Source organism: Typopeltis vanoorti, chromosome 13, assembly GCF_054136105.1.
Source record: "Typopeltis vanoorti isolate ZY-2024b chromosome 13, IOZ_Tvanoo_1.0, whole genome shotgun sequence".
Taxonomy (NCBI): domain Eukaryota; kingdom Metazoa; phylum Arthropoda; class Arachnida; order Uropygi; family Thelyphonidae; genus Typopeltis; species Typopeltis vanoorti.
Genome location: NC_143561.1, coordinates 122,320,642 through 122,345,269, shown reverse-complemented (window position 1 = coordinate 122,345,269; position 24,628 = coordinate 122,320,642). Strand labels below are relative to the sequence as shown.

Genomic DNA, 24,628 nt, shown 5'->3' with positions numbered 1-24,628 from the left:
GTGTTAATCATCATCACCATCATCATCCTTTCAGGGATTTAGGCCCAACGGCCTCTTCCAGTCTCATTCCATCTTTTCCTTTGTTGTCCCTGACTTCTATATCCTCCAAGTGGGTGGTATCGCAGTATTTTTTTTTTTATTTTTTTTGGAGGGGGGTGAGAGGGGGTAGGCGGACTGTCAAATCGATGTATTCAATTTACTTCTTTCGGTATTCATATACTGTCCTTTGTCCAATACTGAGTCTTTTTTAGTTCTTTACTTATTTCTGTGTTTCTTTCATGTCAGAGAGTATAGCCTACTGCCCATCACAAGAATTTAATTTATCCAGTTTCTATTACTTTTTCTTCTGCAGTTTTTATGGTCCATTATTCACTTTCGTACATTAGAGAAGGTCTTGCCAAAACTCTGTACTCTTATTCTTGCATGATTTTTAACTTGGTTAAGTTTGAAAATATTATTGATCATTCCTATTATCTTTAAAAAGTTTTTGAAATTTTTATATCAATGTCAGCTTTTTTTGTATTCGTATTCAGCACATCCAAGGTGTGCGAAGCAGTTAATTTGTTCCAATATTTTATTTTCAATCATGATTTTACTTCTGACTGGAGATGGTTCTTTAAAAGCCATGAATATTGTTTTGACTGTTGATATTTGTAATCTCAAGTGATCAACTACAAATTGATAAAAAAATAGAATCAAAGTTGATAAATTATTTTCGAAATAAATTGGAATAAACTTCGAAAAGAAGAGTATAAAATGACTGCATCAAGTTTGCACAAGTAAAGATATTAACAGATATTCAAAATTAAAGAAATGTGGTTTAGAAAATTATATTAAAGATTATGATAGAAAATTATTTAGTAAAATTTTCAATTTAATAAAGATATTATTATTGTTATTTCTTGACTTCTCCAAGGAGTCCAAACACATCGAGGGTGGGCACTTTATAACCCTCTGCCTGCACCACTTAATCCACTAACTACGCAAACCACCACTACCATCATCTACACAAAACACCATCTTCTGCTCATCACCACAACGGTTAGTATTTTTGCCTGTAAATTGCTTGTGGCTTGTGTTCTCATGGCAGATGTGTCTGTTTGTTGGATGGAAAACCCGGTGGATTAGGCCTTTTGCAATTGAAGAGCGCAACATACCATCTTCTTCCAATTGCGGTAGAGAGGTAATTAAATATTTTTAATAAAGCTAGAAAATAAGAATATTTATGATCATAAATAATTCCCTAATTCCTGAAGTTTATTATTCAGTATTGTAATTGTTGCAATTAATTATTATTATAATTTCAAACTTTAAGAAACAATGACTTTGAAGGCTTCTTCGCGATAATAAAATATGACACTTATTTAATAACCAAAACACAACAGGATAGCGTAAAAAAAGAAAAAAAAAAGAAAAAAGTGCATCACTAGCACTTATAGGCTAGTGTTTACAACGGTGACTCACTAGAAGTAAAAAAAAGTATATATTTTTACTTAATCATACTTTATTAATCATGCTCTTGCTTTTAATAAAATTTGATATTTAGAATCATTACAAACAAAAAAAAAAAATATGGCGTTCATTTCAAACTATATCAGTTTAAATCGAAACACATTCCAGAAAGAAAGAAGAAAAAATAAAAAGGTAGATAAAATGTTTCTAAACTATGCACATTTATGAATGGAAATAAATCGGAACAGTTACCTTGATTACCTGGATGGACCCATGTTTCACTCAGGATTTCTCCATGAGTGCAGGTCACAAAGATGCCTCCAACGATCTTGATCTTGAGCCTCTCTCTTCCATGTTATCCCCATAGATTTCACTAGTGGATCTTCCCATCTTGTAGGTGGTCTTCCTGCTTTTCTCTTTATCCTTGGTTTCAGTTGAGTATTCTATATGTCTTAAGAATAACAGACTCAAGAATAACATATTCTATATGTTATTCTTGAGTCTGGCTATGTGACCTGCCTATCTCATCTTGCTTTCATATACTGCAATTACCACATCTTTTATGCCTGATCTCTTTCTTAGTTCCGTGTTTCTAACATGTTCCATTCTGCTGATGTTACAAATCCTGCGTTCTATTGCACGCTGAGTTATTCTGAGAGTTTCTTCTTCTTTTCTTGTCGTGTTCCATGTTTCTGATCCATATGCGAGTGATGGTAGAATATCACTACTAAATAGTTTTGCCTTCGGAGAGATGTCAAGATTTGGATCAGTAAGGGTTTCTTTTAGTCTGTTGAATGATAGCCATGCAGCTTTCTTTCTTTTTGTTAGTTTTTCAGATAAATCATTATTAATTTTTATTGTTTGTCCTAAGTACTTGTATGAGTCAACTTGTTCTATAGAGATGTTATCTATACATAGGTGACTGTCACTTGTGTAGATGTTTTTGATCCATTTTGTTTTTTCTAGATTCATTTCTAAGCCTATCTTACTGCTGTTTGTGTATACTTTTTCACCCATTTCTTCTAGGTCTTTTGGGTTGTGGGATATCAGTACTAGATCATCGGCAAACATAAGAATTTGCAACTTTTCACCATCTATGCTTATTCTTCCGTTTAGGTCTATTTTTTTTTAGAATGTATTCTAAAGTGCTGGTAAATAGATTTGGGGGAGATTACATCGCCTTGGAGGACCCCTCTCTTTATATCTATATTTATAGGTTGATCAAACAGGGTTATTTGTGTGTTCTGATTTTTGTTAGTGTCTTTTATCATGTGGATGTAAGTAGATCCATATTTATTTCCAGTAAGGCACTGATGACTGCATGGTGTTCTATGGTATCAAATGCTTTTTTAAAATAAATAAAGAGGAAACATAGAGAGATTCGGTATTCTCTGCATTTTTCTGTTAGTTGTGAAATGACCTGGATATGATCTATTGTGGAGAAGCCTCTTCTGAATCCTGCCTGCTCTCTACTGGAGTTGTGTTCGAGAGTGTTTTGGATTCTGTTCAGTATTACTCTGTTCATGATCTTATATGTGAGAGAGTAGACAGATTGGACGATAGTTCTTTATGTCTTCCTTGTTCCCTTTTTTGAATAGAAGTATGGTTTTTGAGGTTTTCCATTCCTCTGGAATCTTTCTTTCTTTTGAGGTACCACGTGAATCTGGCAGCCAAGATAAAATGTTTCGAAACTATGCACATTTATGAATGGCAATAAATCGGAACTCTTACCAGGAAAAAGCAATTACGTAGGAGAATTGTATCTAAATGATAGAAAATTATAACTGGCAACAAATAAACTTGCACAAATCAAAAACAATTCTAGGTTGAAATGAGTCATCAAGAGAATTCTACTCAGAAACTCGTTTTTTATGATTTTGATCATTTCCATTCACTAATTATGCTAACTATTGTGCAAATGTTTCAGGCATAATGATAGGGGATAAAACTTACGTATAACTATTATATGGAATAGGAATGTGCTACGCCTCTATTCTCATATGGAAAAAACAAAAATTTAGATTCATATATTAGACAATCTCTGTACAGTGAAAATATTATGCAGAGCATAACTAATAGTATACAATGCATTTTTAATACCCCCCCCCCCTCTGTTTTCTGCTTCTTCTGTGGCTAAAAGGACAATATACCTCCAAAACGTTTTTTTTCTTTACCCATTAACGGTTTCCATTACTCTTGCTTGCGGCTTACGCGTCTTGAAAATCACGTGATGATAGCTCCGCCCATGGGCTTGATGCTCGTGAAAGTGCTTCAATGTGTTTCCTGACTCGTGGTAGGTTGCCGTAACGGCGGAGAGAGCAGATGAAAGAGGACAATCAATCCAATATCTAACATCACTGAAAATTTAGTTATAAATATTTATTTGTTCCGTTTGTGATAATAGAAGTTGAAACAGGTATAAGACTGCGGTATTTCTCAATGGTGTCGAAACACAAGTTATGAGGGACATTATGTGTCACACGGGCAGCACGTCTTCTAGCCCGCGCGTCCCAAGAAAAAGGAGTTCATCTTGGGACTACCAAGTTTTGATGTTAAATTCTTTTTTTCAACTTTGGTAAGTGTATCATATAGTTAAAATATTCACATAAAATATGTGTGTGTGTGTGTGTGTGTACAAATATTAATATATATATTACATGCTTATCTAGAAAGTTGCAATCTGAAATCATTCTAATTTAAATATAGCAGTGCATTAATATTTGGAATTAATAATGATTATGTTTTGGAAACTAACTGACACTTCATTTTTCTTGCAGTACCATATGCACTATTATTTTTCTAGTGGGTGTTACTACTGCCGATGCGGTAAGTTGTTACTTAGATACTAATAGTCGTCTGCTACATTATTATAGCCTCTCTCTAGAGGCTTCGTAACTCTCTAACTCACAGAAAACTTCCAAATTGCTTTTCAGTTCGGTATATTATATTTATTCGAGTTGGTTTAAATGAAGCTGCATTTTTAACTAAAATAAAAGGTAAAAATGAATCGCAGATCTCGCTTTAGAATAGTTACTTTGGGACACAGAGTATTAGATCATCGAGCAGTTATGACAGGTGTAGGTATGAGAGGCGCTCTCTAACCCCACAGAATTGAGAACGCTGCTAGGGGCATAGTGAAGCCATAGGGCAATGTTTATTACTTGCAAACTTGGAAATAATGTTAAAAAAAAAAAAAAAAAAAAAGAAAGAAAGAAAAGAAGAAGAATGCTTCACATATCTGCCAGTCACTTGCTGATAATCTACAATCGCTACGAGGAAGCGAGGTGTGAATGTGAATGATGTGTTTTACTTTTAACTAAAGTAATATCTCATGTTTAACAGCTGTATACGTATTATAATGCCCAATGGAATCTACATAAAGCATCTCAACAGGGAATAATAAAGTGATATTTTCATAGCACAATTTTAATATTAATTTGGTAACATATTATAACATTTAAAGAGTGGATTATCAGTCAGTAATAACATGGTTATTGTATAAAAGCAATAATAACAATAACCAGATTTCTATTAAACCATAGGAAATTATTTTAAAAGTCGGTTTCATTAACGTTAACAATTTTCACTAAGAGCATTTGAACACTATTACACGTATAAAATTAGTTAATATTTTATTGTTAATTTATAATTTGCAAGTTATTCAGTGAATATACTTTTTTTTTTTAAAGAATGGTGTCCGGAACTCGGCACCAATCTAAAAAAAAAAAAAAAAAAAGAAAAACGACTAGAAAAAACTAATCTTAGTTAATTTAACAGGACACTTCATTCATTTATATAAATATTTCATGCACATTTCAAAAAATAAAAAGTGCAAATATTTGCATACTATCATTTGTGTACGATTGTCAAGATAATTAAAATGTTTATCGTGATGCGATTAAACAAATCGCATATTCGTTTACGTGTTATGTTGTTACATGTTATAATGATTTATTAGTCTCTTGTTAAATTATATTGAAACTTTGATCGTATTGAAAATTACCGGATTAATTGAAATTAATTAAAGAACTTGAAAAACGACTTTTAATTTAGAAATGCTAAATAAAACCGCTACCTAAATCAATAATCACGACTTGAGCGCTCGCACGCAGTTTTCGAAAAAAAAAAAAAAAAAAAAAAAAGTGTGTGTGTAGGGAGGATCTGCTTTATTTTTTACCCTATTGCCTTGAAATAACTGTAGTGTTATTGATCTGTCATTCACATTGTTTTTCGTGTGTTAAAATATCTCTGAAGCAGTGGATAATTGAAAGAGCGAGATAAAAAATGAATTTTAGTGACTTTTTTAAATGACTAAAACACGTGAAATCTACGTATCTAGATATATTTTATAACACAAATCAAATGTGCATTAAATTTTATCAATGAAACTAAGTATATTATTATTATTAGGGGCAACTCCAAGGAGTCCTTAGACTTCTTGGAGTTGCCCCATATAAATGGTACAAATGCTGAATGGCCCTGAACATCAAGTCAAGAACTATTCAGCATTTGTACCATTTATATGAATTAGCTCTCCACCGAAGAAGTCTTAGAAATCCTTGTCTCTGTTTTGAAGAGACTAATATAATATAATAATAATACTTATTATTATCATAATTATCCTTTTATAATACCTGGAGTTAAAGACTTACAGAGAGAAATATTACCGTTTTAAATATGCTACACTGTATCTGGCCCAAATCTTCCAATTTATTGTATCCCTCCCTGACGAAGGTAATCGGATTTGTAACGCGGACGATTTTTTACTTCTATAAAGATAAGACGTTTTAATGAACAAGACGTAGCATGAGTTCCCATTTAAATTGCAAATTAAATATGAAATCCAGTATATGTGTGTGTGTGTGTGTGTGTGTGATATAGCCAAAAAAAAAAAAAGATAAAAACAATGGAATTAAAAATTATTATAACGAAATAGTATGTGTTATTAATAATATGGATATTTTTATCTTGCTTAGTTCTTTGTAATACAGTAAATTTATTTTATATATTTATTATTATTGTTATATAATATTCAGTCCGTTAAACTGCTAAAGGACTTCAATAGCTATTAGTAATTAACTGCTAATCTTCTAGTTCTGTCACAAAGGCGTTCGGGTTTCCCTGAAAAATACCAGTGCTGGAACTCCGAGACTGCGTTTCCCTCCTTCCCCTTGCTAAATGGAAATTCTTTCGTTAGGAAGGCCGATATTGGAGACCTACTGCCTAGCTTCCCGGTACACTGTTCCTCGTCTGGTCTTTTGCTTCTCGTGTGTCAGGTTTACATTCAGCCATTTTGAAGTTGCGGGTGAGCAACACCTTACTCAGCAGCAGTTCCATACGATCAAAAAAAAAAAAAAAAAAAAGTAATGTTCATGTTTTGAGAGAGTTAAGTTAATGGTCAGTACAAAATAGGTTTCGACTGTCCAACTTAACAGGTTACCCTTTTATGGCTTGCTTCTCGCCGGCCTACTTAACGTATGTCTGTGCTATTTTTCTGCTAACTGACTGCTCTTTTATTTATTTATTTATTTATTTTTGTGACGTGCATATTTAATAATTAATAACATAAGAGGAAAGGCATAGATGTATTTTCTCCAAATCTAAATGTACTCCAGATGAATAACAATGTAGACAGATATACCTAACAAACCAAAGTGAATGGAAATTTTGTATAGCACGTAAAAGAACGATAGTGAAAAGTTTCTGTTTTTATCCCTTTAAGCTGCATCCTACTGATTTATGCTGTAAGTCTGAAGTTTATTTTCAATTGGAGCCTGAAAATGTGATTTTAGATTGTTAAGCGAATCATTTTGCTTCTAAACAATATGCAACAGAGGCGAAACTTATTCAGTGACCTGGAATTTCCTAAGATGAATCGTCCCCCCCCTTTCTTCTCCCTCTCTCTTTTTGAAGTGAATAGGTTAGATTTCAAGTATGCTTGTGACTGTCATAATGCTGAAACTTGCCAAAAATTTACATATTTTACCATTAGCTCGAATTTAAGTTAAATGCTTTTGTCAGGGTTAATAATGTTGAAAAAGGAGAACTTGATCATTTAGTCCTTGAATTAAATTTGTATAACAGCATATTTTATTCACATCCGTTACTAAATAGCATCGCCTAATTAATATTCCTCATTTGTTCTCTTATATCTGCTAAGAAACATGACTATTATGACTGATTGAGAGGATAAAATCAGCATTCATTTCATTCATAAATTTCACATCGCCTTCGTTTTCAAGTAGACGCTATATAAGATCATAATTAAATAAAATAAGATTCTATACATAGAGTATTATTATCATCATTGCCCGACACCACCTTTGCATCGAAGGACTCATCGCGATAGAGCACTGCACAACACAATTTAATTCAGTATCTGCGCTATGCTAACCACCGCCTGCAAATAAAGTCCGCTACGTAATCCAACATCCACACACTACGCCATCTATCGCCCATTAATAGGTGTTTTTTACTGGCTAACTTTCTTGTATACGTATTTTAACGTTTTCAGGGAAAAAATTTCATATTCTAGCGAATATGAAAATTCCTATTTGTCTACTACTTGAGCTTATTTAAAATTAAAATTTAAGATCAAGTTAAGACATGTTTAATAGAATAAAGTTTATCAGTAATTTTTTAAAAGAAAATATTACCTAATACTTGGGAATTCCCCACAAAAAAAGTGTCACTTTTTCAGGGAAGTTTCATAAACGATTGTTATGGTTTCTAATAAAAATAGCAAATTTCTGTTAGAAACGTTTAGAAAAAATTGGAAATTTGGTAAAATTATCGCATCTTTAAGAGAAATATATACATATTGTGTCTTAAAGCTTCGTGTTTCCATCTGTTGAACATTTACTTCGGATTCCCTGTATATGACTACAAGAATCTATGCTTCTAAATGTGTTCAATACATCTAATTAATATAATAAACAGATCTCATTAATCAATATAATCGAAGAAGAAATGGAGTAAATGCGAAGCCAATGTTCAATCCAATATATTCAGTAGGAGATTCTTAAGAAAAATGTGATGTGGGAGGAATATCGTGCGCATGATGTCAGTTATGGAAAGGCGCAGAATCGAAGAGTTATAAGTATTGTACAGATATCTAAGTCTGAGTATGAAAGAAACTGGCTCCACTAGCTAAAGACAGCCCATAGGAATTCTATTGTTATGTTGCAAGTAAAAGAAAGAATAACTCTTGTCAATACGGATGGTATACTAGTTGCAGATGTAGAAGAGATTGTTGAACTAATGTGTGCCTATTTTACTACAAGCTATCAACTTGGTGTATGCAACATTGGAGCTCAATGATACCGCTACACTAGTGAAACTGAGGTGTATGAGGAGACGGTACTAGACCTGTTGCATAAGTTGAATATGAATTCTGCAATAGGGACTGATGGGATATCAGTACGGTTGCTAAAAGAGTGCTCAGCAGAGGTGGCTATGCCGCCTTTGACCAGACTATAATTTGAGTCTCAAAAGTGATAAGATTCCACAGGAGAGGAAAGGTATGATAATCCAATTGCATAAGAGTGGTACACCATTCCAGGTATCAGGATCCCTGGAATGGTGGTGACTGGTTTTGGAAAAGTTGGTAAGAGTTTTTTGGAAAAGTCAAAATAAGTTTACAGTTGATCTATACTTTGCAAAGAACAGTATGGGTTTAATGAGGGAAGGTCATGTTTGAGTAAATTTCTTGAATTTTATAATGTTGCAGTTAAGTTAGTCAAGGGAAATTGATACAACATGATTCTTATGGACTTTGCTAAGGCTTTTGATAGTATATAGTATGGAATATTATTGCTTAAGTTGGAGGATTATGAGATTGGATTATAAAATTAGTTTGGATAAGAGGATGGTTGACTGACCAATATCAAAAAGTGGTGTGGGTAGAGAGAGTCTACAAAATATAATGGCTATAAGGTGACCAGTAGTGTACTACAGAGATCAACCCTTGTGTGCATTGTTATTCACTTTTCATACTAACGACATTGGGAAGGATTTGACATTGACATATAGCTATTTGCTGATTATGCAACGACATGCTGGATAATGAGGAATGCAACTGGTATTCACTTGCAGAATGATTTGAATTGGTCAGAACCTGTGAGCATGTGAATGCCTGAGATATCCAATGGTGTATTGTATTGGTGGTATTATGCTAGAATAAACTGATCAATAGGGATCTTGGAGTTTCAGTAGATAGGAAGTTGACGTTCATAGACCATATACAAGGACTGCAAATACAACTCAGGGGATAATTGCAATGCTAAAATGAATACTGACATGCAAGGATAAGGAAGCCAATTTGCCTTTTTGATAACCTCATCTGGACTATTATGCACAGATCTGGTTTAGAGGAATATAGTGGAGAGAGCACAAAGGAGAATATAAAGATATATGGAATGTTGATTATGAGAACATATTGAGAATTTATGGAATGCAGATACTAGCAAACACGAGAGAGAGAGAGAGATGATACGATGACCTGATAGAAATCTATAAAGAGGGCATCCACGAGAATAAATAGTCATGAAAGTGGTAAGAGCCATATTTTTCTCATATAGAGCCTGCTGAGTGGAATGGCTTACCTCTGAAGGATGTGAATGCAGGTGGTGTGAATAAATTCAAGAATAGGTGACATGGGCCTCCATCGATGGGTCCCTGATTGTCTCAAGTAATGATAATAAAATGTTTGTAATGCCGTCCTCCTTTTCATGCTGTTCTGCTATTAAACCATTAGTGATATAAGAGAGAAAGAGATTGGACATGGGTTTCGTTTAAATTTAAAATGCAATACTTAAGTTGCTTCATCTTCTTTCTGTGTATTAGGCAATTGCTCATTATGGCCAAGTAACTTGTTCTCTTGCCACAATGATGAGATAGTTAATTCTATCAGTAATCTGCTGTGACTGTCACCGCATGGGTGCTTTTTTTTGCGCTTTTCTGAGGGACAAAATTTCCATTTTTATTTTATTTTACTTATTTATTTTTTCAGGAAAGGAAATCCTACCATTAGCCTGACCCAGGCTTCACCTTTAGTTGAAAAGTCCGTATAATTGTTCGCACTCTACACAGTATCAATAAATTGTCGAGAAGGTTAATTCTTATTTACACTACGCATAGCATAATTGATCGAAGCTCGTTGCGTTTGAAAAGATAATACTAATCAAATAAATAACACGCGTCCCTCGGATCCATTACATTGCTGTCATACTACCTTTAACGAACATCGAAAAGATATCGGTAAAAGTGGCGCCCATGTTGGCTTACTGTGGTTAGAAGGCACAGGTGAATAACTATTAATGCCGTTAATTTGGAAAGTTAACATTAACAAATGACATAAAAGCTACAATTTAGAACCCTGTAGGCGTAGTTTTAAAACGACTTGAATGAAAATATATACGTGTTGGTGTGTGTGTGTGGAGAGAGAAAGTGGAAGATGGGACATTATTTATGAATGCTCTGCGTTGATTTATATTATGCATTGAGCAGTGGTTTTCTTTGTTTAGAATTAATAGCACTGCTCGGTAGAAGACAAAATATGTGTGATTTCAGAGGCCTTTGAAAATCTACTTATCAAGAAAGAAATAGAAATGTTTAAAGATAAGAAAATGCCAAGCGAGCTAAACAGCTAAGTAATTTATGGATTCGTGGATATAACTCGAAATTTAAGAATAACGGAAAAGGGTCACTGATGATAAGACAGGCTAAAAACTTTATGGTTTTTATAGCGTCGAAACCACAGGGTAAAAACAGTAACTACTCTTCCAGTGATTGCTTAAGAAGAAACATTGTTGGCAACTGAACTGGTTGGGCGGAGATGAAAACAGGAAAAAAAAAATAATAAAGTACCACTCAGATATGAGTGGTACGAAAGTTAAGTTTAGCCCATAATACTGGAACATTTTTTTTCCTGCATAGCTTTAACTTCGTAAACTTCAGTATCATTAATGTAATGCTTGTAATGATGAATATTATGAGTCTAATAGGCATCTGTGTCTTGTAGTCACACATGTACACAAAAATACATTCATTTCCACCGAGTGGTGGTTTGATTCCAATTTTAGAGCCGAAAGTGAACATATATGGAGTCCCAATTCAACTTCTTCCTTAACTTTTTATTATTATGGATTCTTTGTTTAAGGTAACTTACGCATTATTTGTTCTTTCACCCAGTATTTTTGTGAGAAGACAGAACTGAAAACATATCTGGAATAGTTCAATGAATAACTTGAAATTAATAGCTTGAATAGCTGCAATGACTACTAGTGCTCAAATGAAATGATCTTCTGTCCCACTATTTATAATGGTTTCTCTTATAGTTTGCATACATGTCAGCTTCAAAAATCATAAAGCAAATCCTGAACAAAGTATAAAGAATAAATTGATATCTAATGAACCAGATAGGATTTTCTCTTGCTCTATTATTTATTGATTCGAATTTTCATTGGGTCGCCAACTTTGTGTTCTATTTAAATTCAGAAAGCTTGGCGCGAGTTTCATTCCATCTCATAATTTCTGCTATCTGGAAAAGTACTCGTTAGTCCGCTGATGAGATGTTAATTGACTTGCGTCACTGGTGTATAATAATGTTAAACAGTGCTCTGCAGAATCTTTATCTAAGACCATGACATCATAGAGAAAAGCAAGCGAAAGCTCTCTATAATTTAATTTTATTTGAACCAAAGAGGTTCGTATTCGAGTTCCTCTATACGGGTTGTATAGAAGACTCGAAGAAGGTGAGAACGTTATAACCCCTTCCCGCCCTTCTAATTATTAAATAATCCATTTATTACGATGTATAAATCCCATTCTCCGTTCACTCCGGGTAGAAAACGTAGAGAAAGAAGTCGACAGATTGAGTCGAGCATCAACTGCAGTTGAATTTCGGTATGATTCGTCTCATTGTTTCAGTTCGGAGTTCTTGTGGCGCTACTTGCTTTTCATCACTTCATTCTCAAAGTTATTTTTCTATATACGGTAGATACTCGATTACATAGTCATTAGCATCATATTCCTACTGAGTGCTTTCAAGTGATATACAGGATACTATGATAATCCTACATGATTAAGCATACATTATTATACATCTTATTTCCTACCGACAATTTTTCTCCAAATCAGTTTATCTGCCAGGACTTCAGCATTGTCATATCTTATATTTCTAAGGGACTTCTGCTTCAATCCACCGAGATGTTGCCCTTTCTCTGGGTCTTTTTATAGCATTAGACACCTGTTATGCTAACTTTTTTCCTTTCATTCTGTTTAAATGACCATACTACTTTAGATTATCTCTTCTTACACATTCTTCAGTGCTGTCAATGTCAGTTTCCTTACTAATATCTTCATATTTAATATTATTCATTTCCCTAATTGTTCACTTGTAGTTTTTCTTTAAACTCTCATGTCTGTGGTCTCTATATTTTTTTAACCTTGTTTTCAGATCCATAAGTTAAAATTACTTGTACAAAGCTTTTAAGACTTGTATTAGATTTATATAAGTGTGTAAGATCATTTACATAAATGAAAGAGCTGAGTTAAATACCTCAAGGCTCCGCCTTACAAGCTTCGCTTTACAATGATCCACTCATATGACGATTTCCAATTATGGCCTGACACTACCGTGAATCAAATATAACTGTTTAATAACTGATATTTTATTTTTATTGTTGTTAGGAGGTGTCACTTAATAATAATAATAGAACGAAAAATCTGCTTCCAGTGAAAAGTAGGAAGACTCGTAAACCACATTAGTCATTTTAATAAGACTAAAATGATTACATTCAGTGAAGAGGCATATTTTAGACCAATATGTCTGTTATAGAGAAAATAAAGGACAATCTACCATTCATCCTTTCTAATTTTTTTCTTTTGTGTAAGTGACGTAATTAATGCTTATTTATCAGTTCGCACATGTGTGTAGCTTTAAGATGTTATTAAAGCATTACATGCATCCAATAGTGAAAGGGGAAAAAAATGTAAAGGCCTGACTGAGGTACTCCGTATTTCCGATTTCGATATTAGGTTTAATGCCACTCTCTTTTATCGTGCGACCTCTATGGATTAGAAATTACTGCAGAGACAGCATGCACCCTTGCTTCACGTAAAACTATTTTCTTGTATCCCCTTCAGTTGTCATCGCTGAGTTACAGCAATAATGACCAATTTGCTGCAACCATATAAATGTAGCATTTTGAATATTTTTTTTTTCTCTTGGCACTTTGTCATATGCCTTTTTTCAGATCTAAAAACTTTAAATATACAAATCCTCGTTTTCATGATTTCTCAGTTGTTTGCCTTAAAGTGAAAATTTGATCTTGACAGCCTATTTGGCGTTAACCCGGATTGTTCTTTTACAAGTTTCTCTTTCAAACTTTTTCTTAGTTCATAATTGTTACCTGGAACACTCAGTTAGGAAAATCTTGCATTCATTTTCAATTCTCCTTTTTATAGGCTGGTTCATCCGAAATTCTACCCTCTGACCAGGCCTCCTGAGTTATGCAGTGAAGCCATGTAAAACATTTATACTTCCATATTTCTGTATTTCCATATTTGAGGTTTTTGGTGGCTTTTTCTACCTTCAGCATTTATCTTTAGTTGCATATCTCCGGAATACTTTGCACTGTTCTCACTTCTTTCACTCTCATTTGACAGTCTTTCACTGTAATTACTTCACATATTCCATTATATCTTCAGTTTTAATGTCAAATTTATCATCTCTTATTCTTGTGCAGTACCCTTTACTTCGTTTCCAAGCATTTACAATTGCCTCTAAAGCATTTACACGTAGCTACCCTCATGATGTATATTTTATGCATTCTTACAAAGTCTTCCTATGACTTTTGTTTCGTTGCTTTTACGAGTATATATATGACTTCAATTTCCTACGTTTTTCTCTGTATTCCTAGAGAGTACGTGCAGATTCACTCACCAGTGAAATAATTTTACTACTTGAATTCACCATGGAGTTCTATCCTTCCAGACAACTTCTAACCGAATCAACTAATGTTTTTTTTTTGCTGTCTTCCACTAAGCCTTCAACAATTTGTTCTTGTTATCAAAGTTTTATTTTTAATTTAATAATATTTGCTAAGTTTTAGTGTATATTTTAGTCTGCAGTTATCCTTTGAAAGCTGCTTGACTTTAATTAGTTAAAAAAAAGTTTTTGCACAAATTTTTTTTTTTTTTCAGTATGAAGTTCATTTTTATCCTGCTTAGTTATTGCTATCGAGTCAATGAGACTTTTCTCGTGACCTCTGTGCGTGTGTGTGTGTGTGTGTGTGTGTGTGTGTGTGTGTGTGTGTGTGTGTGTGTGTGTGTGTGTGTGTGTGCGCGCGCGTGCGCGTGCACGCACATTCTTATGTTGGAACATGCTGTTAGTCCATGATGACTAGTCCATGTCCTGAAGAATATGATACTTACTATTACTATTAATTTTCCTAAAAACATATCTATGTGGTTCGTGTTTAAAATTTCCTAACTTGCTATTTAGATTTCCAACGAGGACCAACTTTTCATTTTTTTGTCAGCTCCCTCTGATTTCAATGATCACACAGAGAGAGAGAGAGAGAGAGAGGACGTCAATACGTTCTGCGGGTGAAAAAATGGAGGAGGAGGAGAGAATTAAACGCGATGTAGTCATAACTACTGATTGACACAAGAATGAAATCAAGTCAAACAAACATTTACGAAATGGGATGACTGTAGCATTTGTTCCTAACAAATTTTCTATTATGAATTTGACAACTCTAGAGATTTCAGCCACCCTTTCCGAATGACTGCGATCGCTGCTTTGTATGATTAATTATTAGAAATAGAGTAAACCTTTCCAACAGGTAGCAAATGATTTTAACCCCTATTTTATGAAGTCCATCCTAGAAATAAAAAAAAAAGAAATCTCTCTATTCACAGAGCGTGAACGCTCTACTCACATCACAACTAAATGTGGTCGCCGACCATAACAGATTAGAAAAGATAACTATTAATGATACTGGTTGCCAACCACGACAGAACTGGAACTGTTCACTGTAACTGATCGCTGCTTTGTATGATTAATTATTAGAAACAGAGTAAACCTTTCCAACAGGTAGCAAATGATTTTAACCTCTATTTTTGAAGTCCATCGTAGAAATAAAAAAAAAAAAGAAATCTCTCTATTCACAGAGCGTGAACACTCTACTCGCATCACAACCAAATGTGGTTGCCGACCATAACAGATTAGAAAAGACAACTATTAATGATACTGGTTGCCAACCACGACAGAACTCATCATATTAATCTAAAAGCTCAGGTATGAATAGCATTGACCTAAGAGATATTAAACAATACGGATATACCTTTAAGTCCGACCATACTAAAATGAATAACATCTTTGAAACTGGACATATATTCAACATGTTAAAGATCACGCCCATATCGAAACCTGGAAAATGAAATGCAGTGTAGCTAGAGACCTATAGCTACACTGTCAATTATCAAACCAAATTACGGAGTAGTTTATTCTTATCAAACTCGTTACATATACAGAAAAGTTTCTTATCATTCCAAAAACGTAGTATGGTTTCTAGAAGAATAAGGGAACAATCTTGGAAGACTTTACAAACCCAATCCTGCCTTTGATTTAAAAAAAAAAAAAAAAAAAAAATGTTATGGTTCATTGATCTAAAGCATTTGACGCATTCATATACATGAAACTCTTCCCGAGAAATGGCATGTTGGTATATGTGAGGCTCTGCACACATAGTTTAGACACTACCGTCAAAACAGATAACGAAAACTGATCACCTGCAGTAGAGAGTTGTGAATAATCTGGGAAGAGGGAGCTGTTCTCTTTAGTATTCGCCGGCTTGGTTGGACGAGTGGTTTAACATATCGAAATCCGCCAAGGGCGTGGATGTTTGCGATTGTCCTACTAACCAATTACCATATGTACTGCTGTGACCTGTGTCCTTGCGCAGTATGACTTTGATGTCTTTACGCCATAATAATCAAATAATAAGTAGTAAATGGTTAATAATATTAACCATTTACTTCTCAGAGTCAAGTTCTTCCAATATTAGGCTGACCATATTTCCTTGAGATAAAAACGGGACATTGGGATGGCAAAAACGGGACGGGGGTTATGTAATATTCTGTATTCATGAAAAAGTAAGACGATAAAAAAGTTTTACTTTGCCCAATATTTATGGTGATAAAACGTTTGTAATTACTGCTTTTGATTTGGTACGTGCTGAAGAAAATTTTGGTTAATAAATTTTATTGATTATCAATATCGACAAGCTGTCATTTGCGCGAAAACTTTGGCCATGACCCACAGTATGATAAGCAACAAGAGCTTCACTTGCTGCAGTTTTATCACTTTCACTATCACCATCATGTCTCACCATAAACGAGCGGATGTTTTTAAGTGAAGCCAGAGTCTTTTCAGCATCCTTATGTTTTTGGCTACGTAGATGTTGGTTGATGTCGCTTATGCCTCCATGAGCAACGGAAAAATGGTCTTACAATGTTGGCTTACCACTTTTGCTCCATCACTACACAGCTTGTCCAGTTTAATAAATTTGAATTCTTTCTAGAGATCGTCATTAAAACTGCAGCTTTAAAAAATAAAACTTAAAACTTTATAAAAAATATGAAATTAAAACCACCGGCATTGAATAACAAAACCACCGGTTAGCATACAGACAAAACAAAAATTAACGCTACAGCAGAACAGACGACGCGCAAGTGTTGCCAGCATGTATTTTCTATTTTCTCTGAATAAATCACTGCAGATATCTATATTTAGTATCGAACAATGCGACTCCATGGTTATACAAATTACTGGTATCCATGATATACGATTATAGGTTATGAATAATAATTTATGATTGACCAATATTAAAGTATATTTATAGGTTTTATTAAAAACGGGACACAATTGGCATTTTTATTAAAACGACGGGACGGCCGGGAAATATGAAAAAAAAAAAAAAAAAAAAACGGTACTGTCCCGTTCAAAACGGTACGTATGGTCAGCCTATCCAATATGCAGATGACACAGCTATGGAATCCCATAATGATATCAGCATTACCCAAGAACACATGCAATACATCAATTTGGCGTACCATAAACTCCAACCATCTAAATTTTAATGAAACAAAATCAGTGATATTCAAAAATTTACTGAGCCAGCCAAATGACAATAAGTACAGTTCGGCATCCGCCCTCCATAGGAAGCACATACCTTGCTAAAACTGCCATCGTCACGTAGGTTGAAACAAGACATGAACTAGAACAGTCGCATGAACAAGCAAACTCCAGGTAATATCAAGCAAGCTATTAGACTAAAGTCTTAGCTTAAAATAAAGAGCCAATAGGCTTCAGTAGAGAGGTGATGCTAAAGTCTTAGCTCCTACTGCATGAAAGCACTAGTATACAAGGCATCGTGTAAACACAATAAGTTACGCCATAGCAATATATGTATTTTATACAGAATATAAATTAAATTGATTCATATCACTACAGTATAAAATAAACCTCTTTGCTCTCAAAATGATCTTTTGGGAGTAGAGAGGTGATGCTAACTTCATTCGCATCGCAATGACATAACATAAGGTATTAACAGCCAAAGCCTATTTCATTACATGATTTTGTTAAAACACCACTTTCATACAAATAACAGATTCTCCAGAACTACGTGTCGTATAACAAGACTTCACATACTTGGCAAATATTCTTAGCTGTACGCCTTTTTTAGAGTGACAGTTTCGATTATTGGTAAAATATTCCACTGGCACCTTTGTGACACCTGCGTCCTTAGCAAGTGCCTCAGTGAAATAGCATTCCTACGCTACTGCCTCAGAGAAATATCTCGCACATAAATACGAGCCTCCGTAACTCAATCGGTATTGACAATCCCCGGGAATATTACCTGGACATCAGATCAACAATCAGAATGTAATAGAAAACATTTGGTGGGCTTATGAGGATTTAGGCAGTTTTGGGAAATTGACAAAACCCTTCCTGGTATGGCATTTGAGGAATGACTCCTTTGCCATTCATATCTCCAAGTGTTTCTCATTGGGAAATTTTAAAGAATTAGACGTTATGTAAGACGGAGGAAGCGTTACAGTTTTGCGCTTCTTGTTTGTGCTTAGTTTGATCTCCATTTTTTCCCCTGCAAAGTCCCACTTTTCCTTTTTGTAAGATCGGGCCAAAGAGGAGACGTGTATCAGTCATAATCAAGAACTTGATTTTAATGAACTTCAATAGCAAAATCAAAATATTTTTGTTACTATTCCTCTTTACTTCTTAAGGAAACGAGAGTGTCTCTTCGATAGGGATCCCAGATACATTGGAAAAAAATACAGGACACTTATGACTGAGGGTGAAAGTTTATATGCGCATCCATCACATATGCCAATCTTACAAAATGATTCTAACCTTACCATGCACATACTTTCCAAGTATGTGCATGGTAAGGTTTACTATGCACACACTATACTAAGTATAAGTAAACAAATAGTAAATCCAATTGTTAGGCTGCATATTTTCATTAAGCCACTTTAAGTTGCCTTCAAGTGGTTTTTTGCTTACTATTATTGATACAAAATAGATTGTTAATACAGTAATGCTCTTCTCACCTGACAATATTCTTATTAATCAATCAGTCTTGCTCACTCTTGCAGTACTATTCTGAAGAATGAATTCTGAAGAAAGAAGCATTAGCAAAAAAACGGGACGATCCAAATATTTTATGGGACGTCTGGGATCCCTACTCTTCGAGGTTGCAGAAATGTCTGCCCAATGCTGGGCTTATGTGTAAATCTCATGTGATTCTGTACAGAACCTTAAAAGGTGTAAGGCTTATAGCAATATGCCATTTTGTTGAAGAGATGCAGCCATTTGAAATTATGCATTTAAGTACCAATCACCCTTATAGGAAGAGAAGTATCAAACATAAGGATGGAACTTGAAGCCTTGTTTGTGGTTTGTTATTTATTTATTTTTTTACTTCTCCTAGGTTCTCTCAAATTTTCACTGGAATTTCAGCAATGCTGGTTTAATGTTGCCTCCAGTGTGTTAATTTGCAACATTTTTTCAGCATCGAGTTTAGCTGAAATTTATTGTTCTGATATCAGTGATTGTGCGCGCATTTCTAATACCGATGCATAAAGTTCATGTCAGGTTTATATCAGTTTCTGTGTTCATCACAGCAGTTCTTTGTTCTAAATGCAAGGAAGATCATTTAATGGAATCTAAGATTTTTCTTACGAAATTATTGTTATTTCTATTTTAAAACCATTAAATTATATAACGTCGTATTAACATAAAATTTGCTAATAATTTCTCTTTAGCAAGACTCAGAAGGCTGAGATGATTTACAAATACCAATTAGGGCTAGGTCTCTTGAGACTAGGAGACATTACAGGCTCATAGCCATTCTCCGTTTTTCTGTGGTAGAGCTTTTCTGCTTCTAGTTGTATAACCTGTTTTGAAGTTTTATACTTAGCTTAATCTATAGCAAAGGTTTTTCTGTGCAAATTATCTGTACAGAGAACAGATCTCTGAGGAGCTTCCATTTGATAACATTGACTTCTAGATGAGAAAGTAAGAGTATCTGCCTTATCACTGAAATATTTATTACTTATTAATTTTTTTTTCTTTCATTTCACTTTTTCTTTTTTTTTATCAGAGATGTGTGACAAAACGTTCTGCCCAGGAAACACAACACTCACACTTTTTTAATGGTAAAATAAAATTAGGCGGTGTGTGTGTGTGTGTGTGTGTGTGTGTGTGTGTGTGTGTGTGTGTGTGTGTGTGTGTGTTTATTACAGCTCAGCTTAAAACGTACACTGCATTTTCATATACTCTGCTAGATGTGTTCAACCAAAGGTCAAAACTCGGAAGTAAGATACAACTAGCAGATAGTTGGTTGTAGATTCTTAGCAATTTTTTTTTTCATAATCTTATTTTCAACCAATAAAAGGTACAGAGAGAAACTGCTACTTCGCCTCCGCCAGAATGGGGCCGCAGAACGCAGAACTTTGCCCACACTTGTGCCTGCCACTGCATCTTATTACAATTTGAAGTTATCCATTCACAAAGCATCATTTGTTGAGAGTTAAGTGTAAGTGTTTTTATTATCTGCGGCCTCTGATAACGTTGCATGTTTTTAAGGTACCGACATATCTTTTTATACTTGATTTTTATCTTACAGAGCGTATTTCGACACCATTTAACTTTCTGAATTAATATATCTATTACTATGAAGAAATTGGGATTTTTCGTTGACCACCGAGCTACTTATTGAAATGGAGAGAGAGAGAGAGAGAGAGAGAGAGAGAGAGAGAGAATGAATGACAAGAGTAGTAGTAGTATGCAGGAATGCGTAAACTAAATATCGATAGCAATATTTGGGAAATGAAAGAGTTGGGATACCACCAAACAGATGCATAGGATACTGGCATTTACTCCTAAAATCATTAGGTTAAAACGGTCTTCAAAACTCACCGTTTTAAGTGTATTTTAAATTGTGCGAATGGCTCTGTTGAGTACTCTACACTTGTGGGCTTGCATTCCATAAGTATGCTTGTCTGAAACCTGAAGAGCATATTTTAATAAATAGATCATGGTAAATAAATGACTCAGATATTTTTAATGGCAGACTTGATCCTTAACCTTTTCACTATTCTTTCGTTTATATAAAAATAAATCAGCAGAGCAGTTTACAAAGAAGAGTCAGCAGTTAATTTTTTCTCTGTGTACGAGTACATACGCACGCACGCACGCACGCACGAGGGTGGTCTGAAAAGTTCTCGGCCTAACAATGAAAAAACGAATTTCTAATTTCAAAATTATTTTTATTTTTCAACATAATCTCCCTTAAGACTAGGACATTTATTCCAGCGATGCTCCAGCGCCATTATCCCGTTCCTCTAGTGGTTCTCAGTAAGGTCTACAAAATACCCCTCTACAACTGCAATCACTTCTTGATTCGAAGAAAAGCGCTGACCAGCGAGGAAGAGTTTTAGTTTTGGGAAGAGATAGAAGTCAAAGGGAGCAAATCTGGGGAATAGGGTGGATGTTCCAACAATTCATAGTGCAGATCCTTTAAAAATTTTCAAAGAACACCCAATTTAAAAATTGGGTGTTCTTTGTGGTGTTCTTTGTGGGCGAGTGCATTGTCCTGATGAAAGATGATTTTTTTCTTCTGCAAATCAGGTCTTTTCTCATGAATTTTTTTGTCTAGTCTGATAAAAAGATCAGAATAATATTCCCCAGTTATTGTTTTACCCTTTTCAAGATAATTAATAAACAAAATACCTTTAGCATCCCAAAACACTGATGCCATGACCTTTCCTGCTGATGGAACTGATTTTGTCTTCTTTGGCGCAGAACAACTGTCCACTGTTTTGATTGCTGTTTGGATTCTGGTGTGTAATGGTGAATCCAAGTCTCATCCATAGTAATAAATCGACGCACAAAATCAGTTTTATTCTTGTTAAAATGCTCCAAGCACTATTCAGAAATTTTCATGCGATTGCGTTTTTGATCTGCAGTGAGCAAGCGCAGCACCCATCTTGCTCAAAGCTTTTTCATTTGCAATTCTTCATGCAAAATATATCCTACACGTTCTTTTGACATGCCTATAGTCTTAGTAATTTCACGCACTTTGACTTGCCGGTCATCCAATACCATATCGTGCACTTGATCAACGATTTCTGGTGTTGTTACGTTTTTTGGATGTCCTTCATGTGCATCATCTTCAAGCTGGTACGACCACGTTTAAGCTCGGCAGTTCATTTCTTAATTGTCGAAAACGGAGGAGAAGAGTGCTCATAAACTTTTATGAACTTCGAATGAATTTCTTTTGGCGTTAAACCTTCTTTTACAAAGAATTTTATAACTGCACGATACTCAATTTTATTCATTTCAAGGGATATAGACAACACTTTTGCTTCAGACAGCTGTATAAAACAAACTACTTGATAGAATGACTTGCAATTTCACATGGATGCTTATGACAGTTGTGTCAACTTAGAAAAAAAAAATCGTGCCGATAGAGTTGCCATCTATGGTCGAGGCCGCGAACTTTTCAGACCGCCGTCGTATATATATATTTCCAGGAGGAAAAAAATTTGACAGGACTCATGAATATTCTTTTTTTTTTTCGGGGTTAAAAATACCTAATTCGGCACGCTTGCTTTTTTTTTTTTTTTTTTTGTAGTACTGCATTCCATGCAGGAACCAGTACGTTTGTTTGTTACATTTTCTCATAAAGCACTCTTACTATATTCAAATTAGGCATGTCTTTAAACTTCCTGATGATTAAACCAATTGTATTTATAGAGTTATCTATCTTTCTCTATATAACGAGCGCGAACTGCCCGCCAAAATACCAAGTATAAATTAAGAGCAAAGTCAAAGAAAGTTAAATAATTTTCGTTCTTCATTTCTTTACAATCCCTGGCAAAAAGTATCCGATCAACGACTGTAATGCTCATCATATGTATATTAGGATTTATTTTTCCTTAATACCTAAATTTTGTTCAAATTGAGCAGTTATGACAATAAATTTAAATACGGTTATAAAGGAAATAAATTTATTACAAAAATATTTTATAGTTACTTCCAGAAATTCGGTGAATGGAATATCAAACGCTGAAGAAAAATGTATGCGATCATTCTTTGATCGGAAAATATATATCAGATAATCGAACTCATTATTTTGTTATTCCTCCTTCAGCCAGAATGATGGCTTTCATTCTTCGTGGCATAGACTCGATAAGCTTTTGACAGTTAGTTGGCAGAATTTCACTCCAGCTTTCTCTGGCTCTCTTAAGTATTCTGCAAATGAGCAGGTTCTTCTTGTAGTAGCAAAAACTTTCCTTTCACTGTCTTGCTGTTCTGAGTCTTCTCTTTCAAGATTGTGTACCTCTCTCCATTCAGCACGTCATCTAGCATTGTTTTCCTTACTCTTCCTCTGGGTCTTTTTCCGTCTATTTTTCCTTCGATGGCATCTCTGATTCCATTTCCTCTCATAATATATATCCGATCTAGTTTCCCTTTCTTCTTTTTATCCTCTTTAACAGACTTCTTTTTTCTTCTACTCTTTTTAAGACCTTTTCATTAGTTATTTTATCTGTCCATTTGATTTTTTCCATCCTTCTCCAAATCCACATCTCAAAGCTTTCCAAAATCTTAATTTCTTCTTTCTTCAGTGTCCAAGTTTCAGCTACATAGAAGGGCAACATTCCACACAACATTTTATTAGTCTTTTCTTTAGGTTTCTGTCCATTTTAATTCTGAATAAAGGCATCTCTTCCCATCGCTATTCTTGCTTTTATGTCACTTTTACATCTTCCATCACTGCTAATCACACTTCCTAAATATTTAAATATCTTTACTTGATTCAATTTTTCCCAATTTATTCTGATATCCATATTTGCCTCTTTCCTTACTACTTTCATTACCTTTGTTTTTCTTATGTTAATTTTCATTCCATAACTGATACAGGACTCCGATAATCTGTTCAACAGATATTGCATTCATATTTCAGTATGTGATAATAATGTCTTATCATCTGCATATCGTATTGCAAATATTTGTTTACCTCCAATCTTTATTCCTTCTTCTGAATTCTCCAGTGCTTCCTGTAACATTGCTTCGGAATACATGTTAAATAAAATTGGTGACAGAGAACAGCCTTGTCTTACTCCTCGACCAATGATACCTGGTTCTGTTGTACCATATATGTCTCACCATGGCAGTTTGTCCCATATATAGTGAAATAATTAGCCTTCTGTCTTTCCAATCTTTTCCATTATTTCCACCATCTTATACCATTTTACAAAGTCAAAAGCTTTTTCAAAATCTCTATAACAGATATTAAATTTTTTATTCACTTCCAGACTTCTTTCACTTAGTATTCTTAAGTCTAATCGCATCTCTTGTTCCCCTATCCTATCTGAAACGAAACTGATCTCCAAGAAATTCTTCCTATTTTTGTTATATCCACCGGTTGAGCCTTCAATTTTACCACCATAATCCTACCATTCAGACATTTTATGCTAATAATGCTCTTTGCTGTTCTTTTATTAACAACAAGTGCAACTCCTTTTTCCTTTTTATCTCCACCTGAGTAAATTACTCTTACTTTGTCACTATAAAAATCAC

The 24,628-nt window shown here is 34.4% G+C and overlaps 1 protein-coding gene across 1 annotated transcript in view; it reads left to right on the top strand.

The window, feature by feature from the left end:
• The first annotated feature begins 3,755 nt into the window (after positions 1-3,755).
• Positions 3,756-24,628, top strand: part of Col4a1 (Collagen type IV alpha 1) — a 903,940-nt gene continuing 883,067 nt past the window's right edge. Inside the window, exons 1-2 of the mRNA XM_090402880.1 lie at positions 3,756-4,027; positions 4,230-4,278. Of these exons, the coding sequence (XP_090259006.1) occupies positions 3,912-4,027; positions 4,230-4,278 (165 nt within the window). The 5' untranslated portion in view covers positions 3,756-3,911. The remainder of the gene's footprint in view (positions 4,028-4,229; positions 4,279-24,628) is intronic.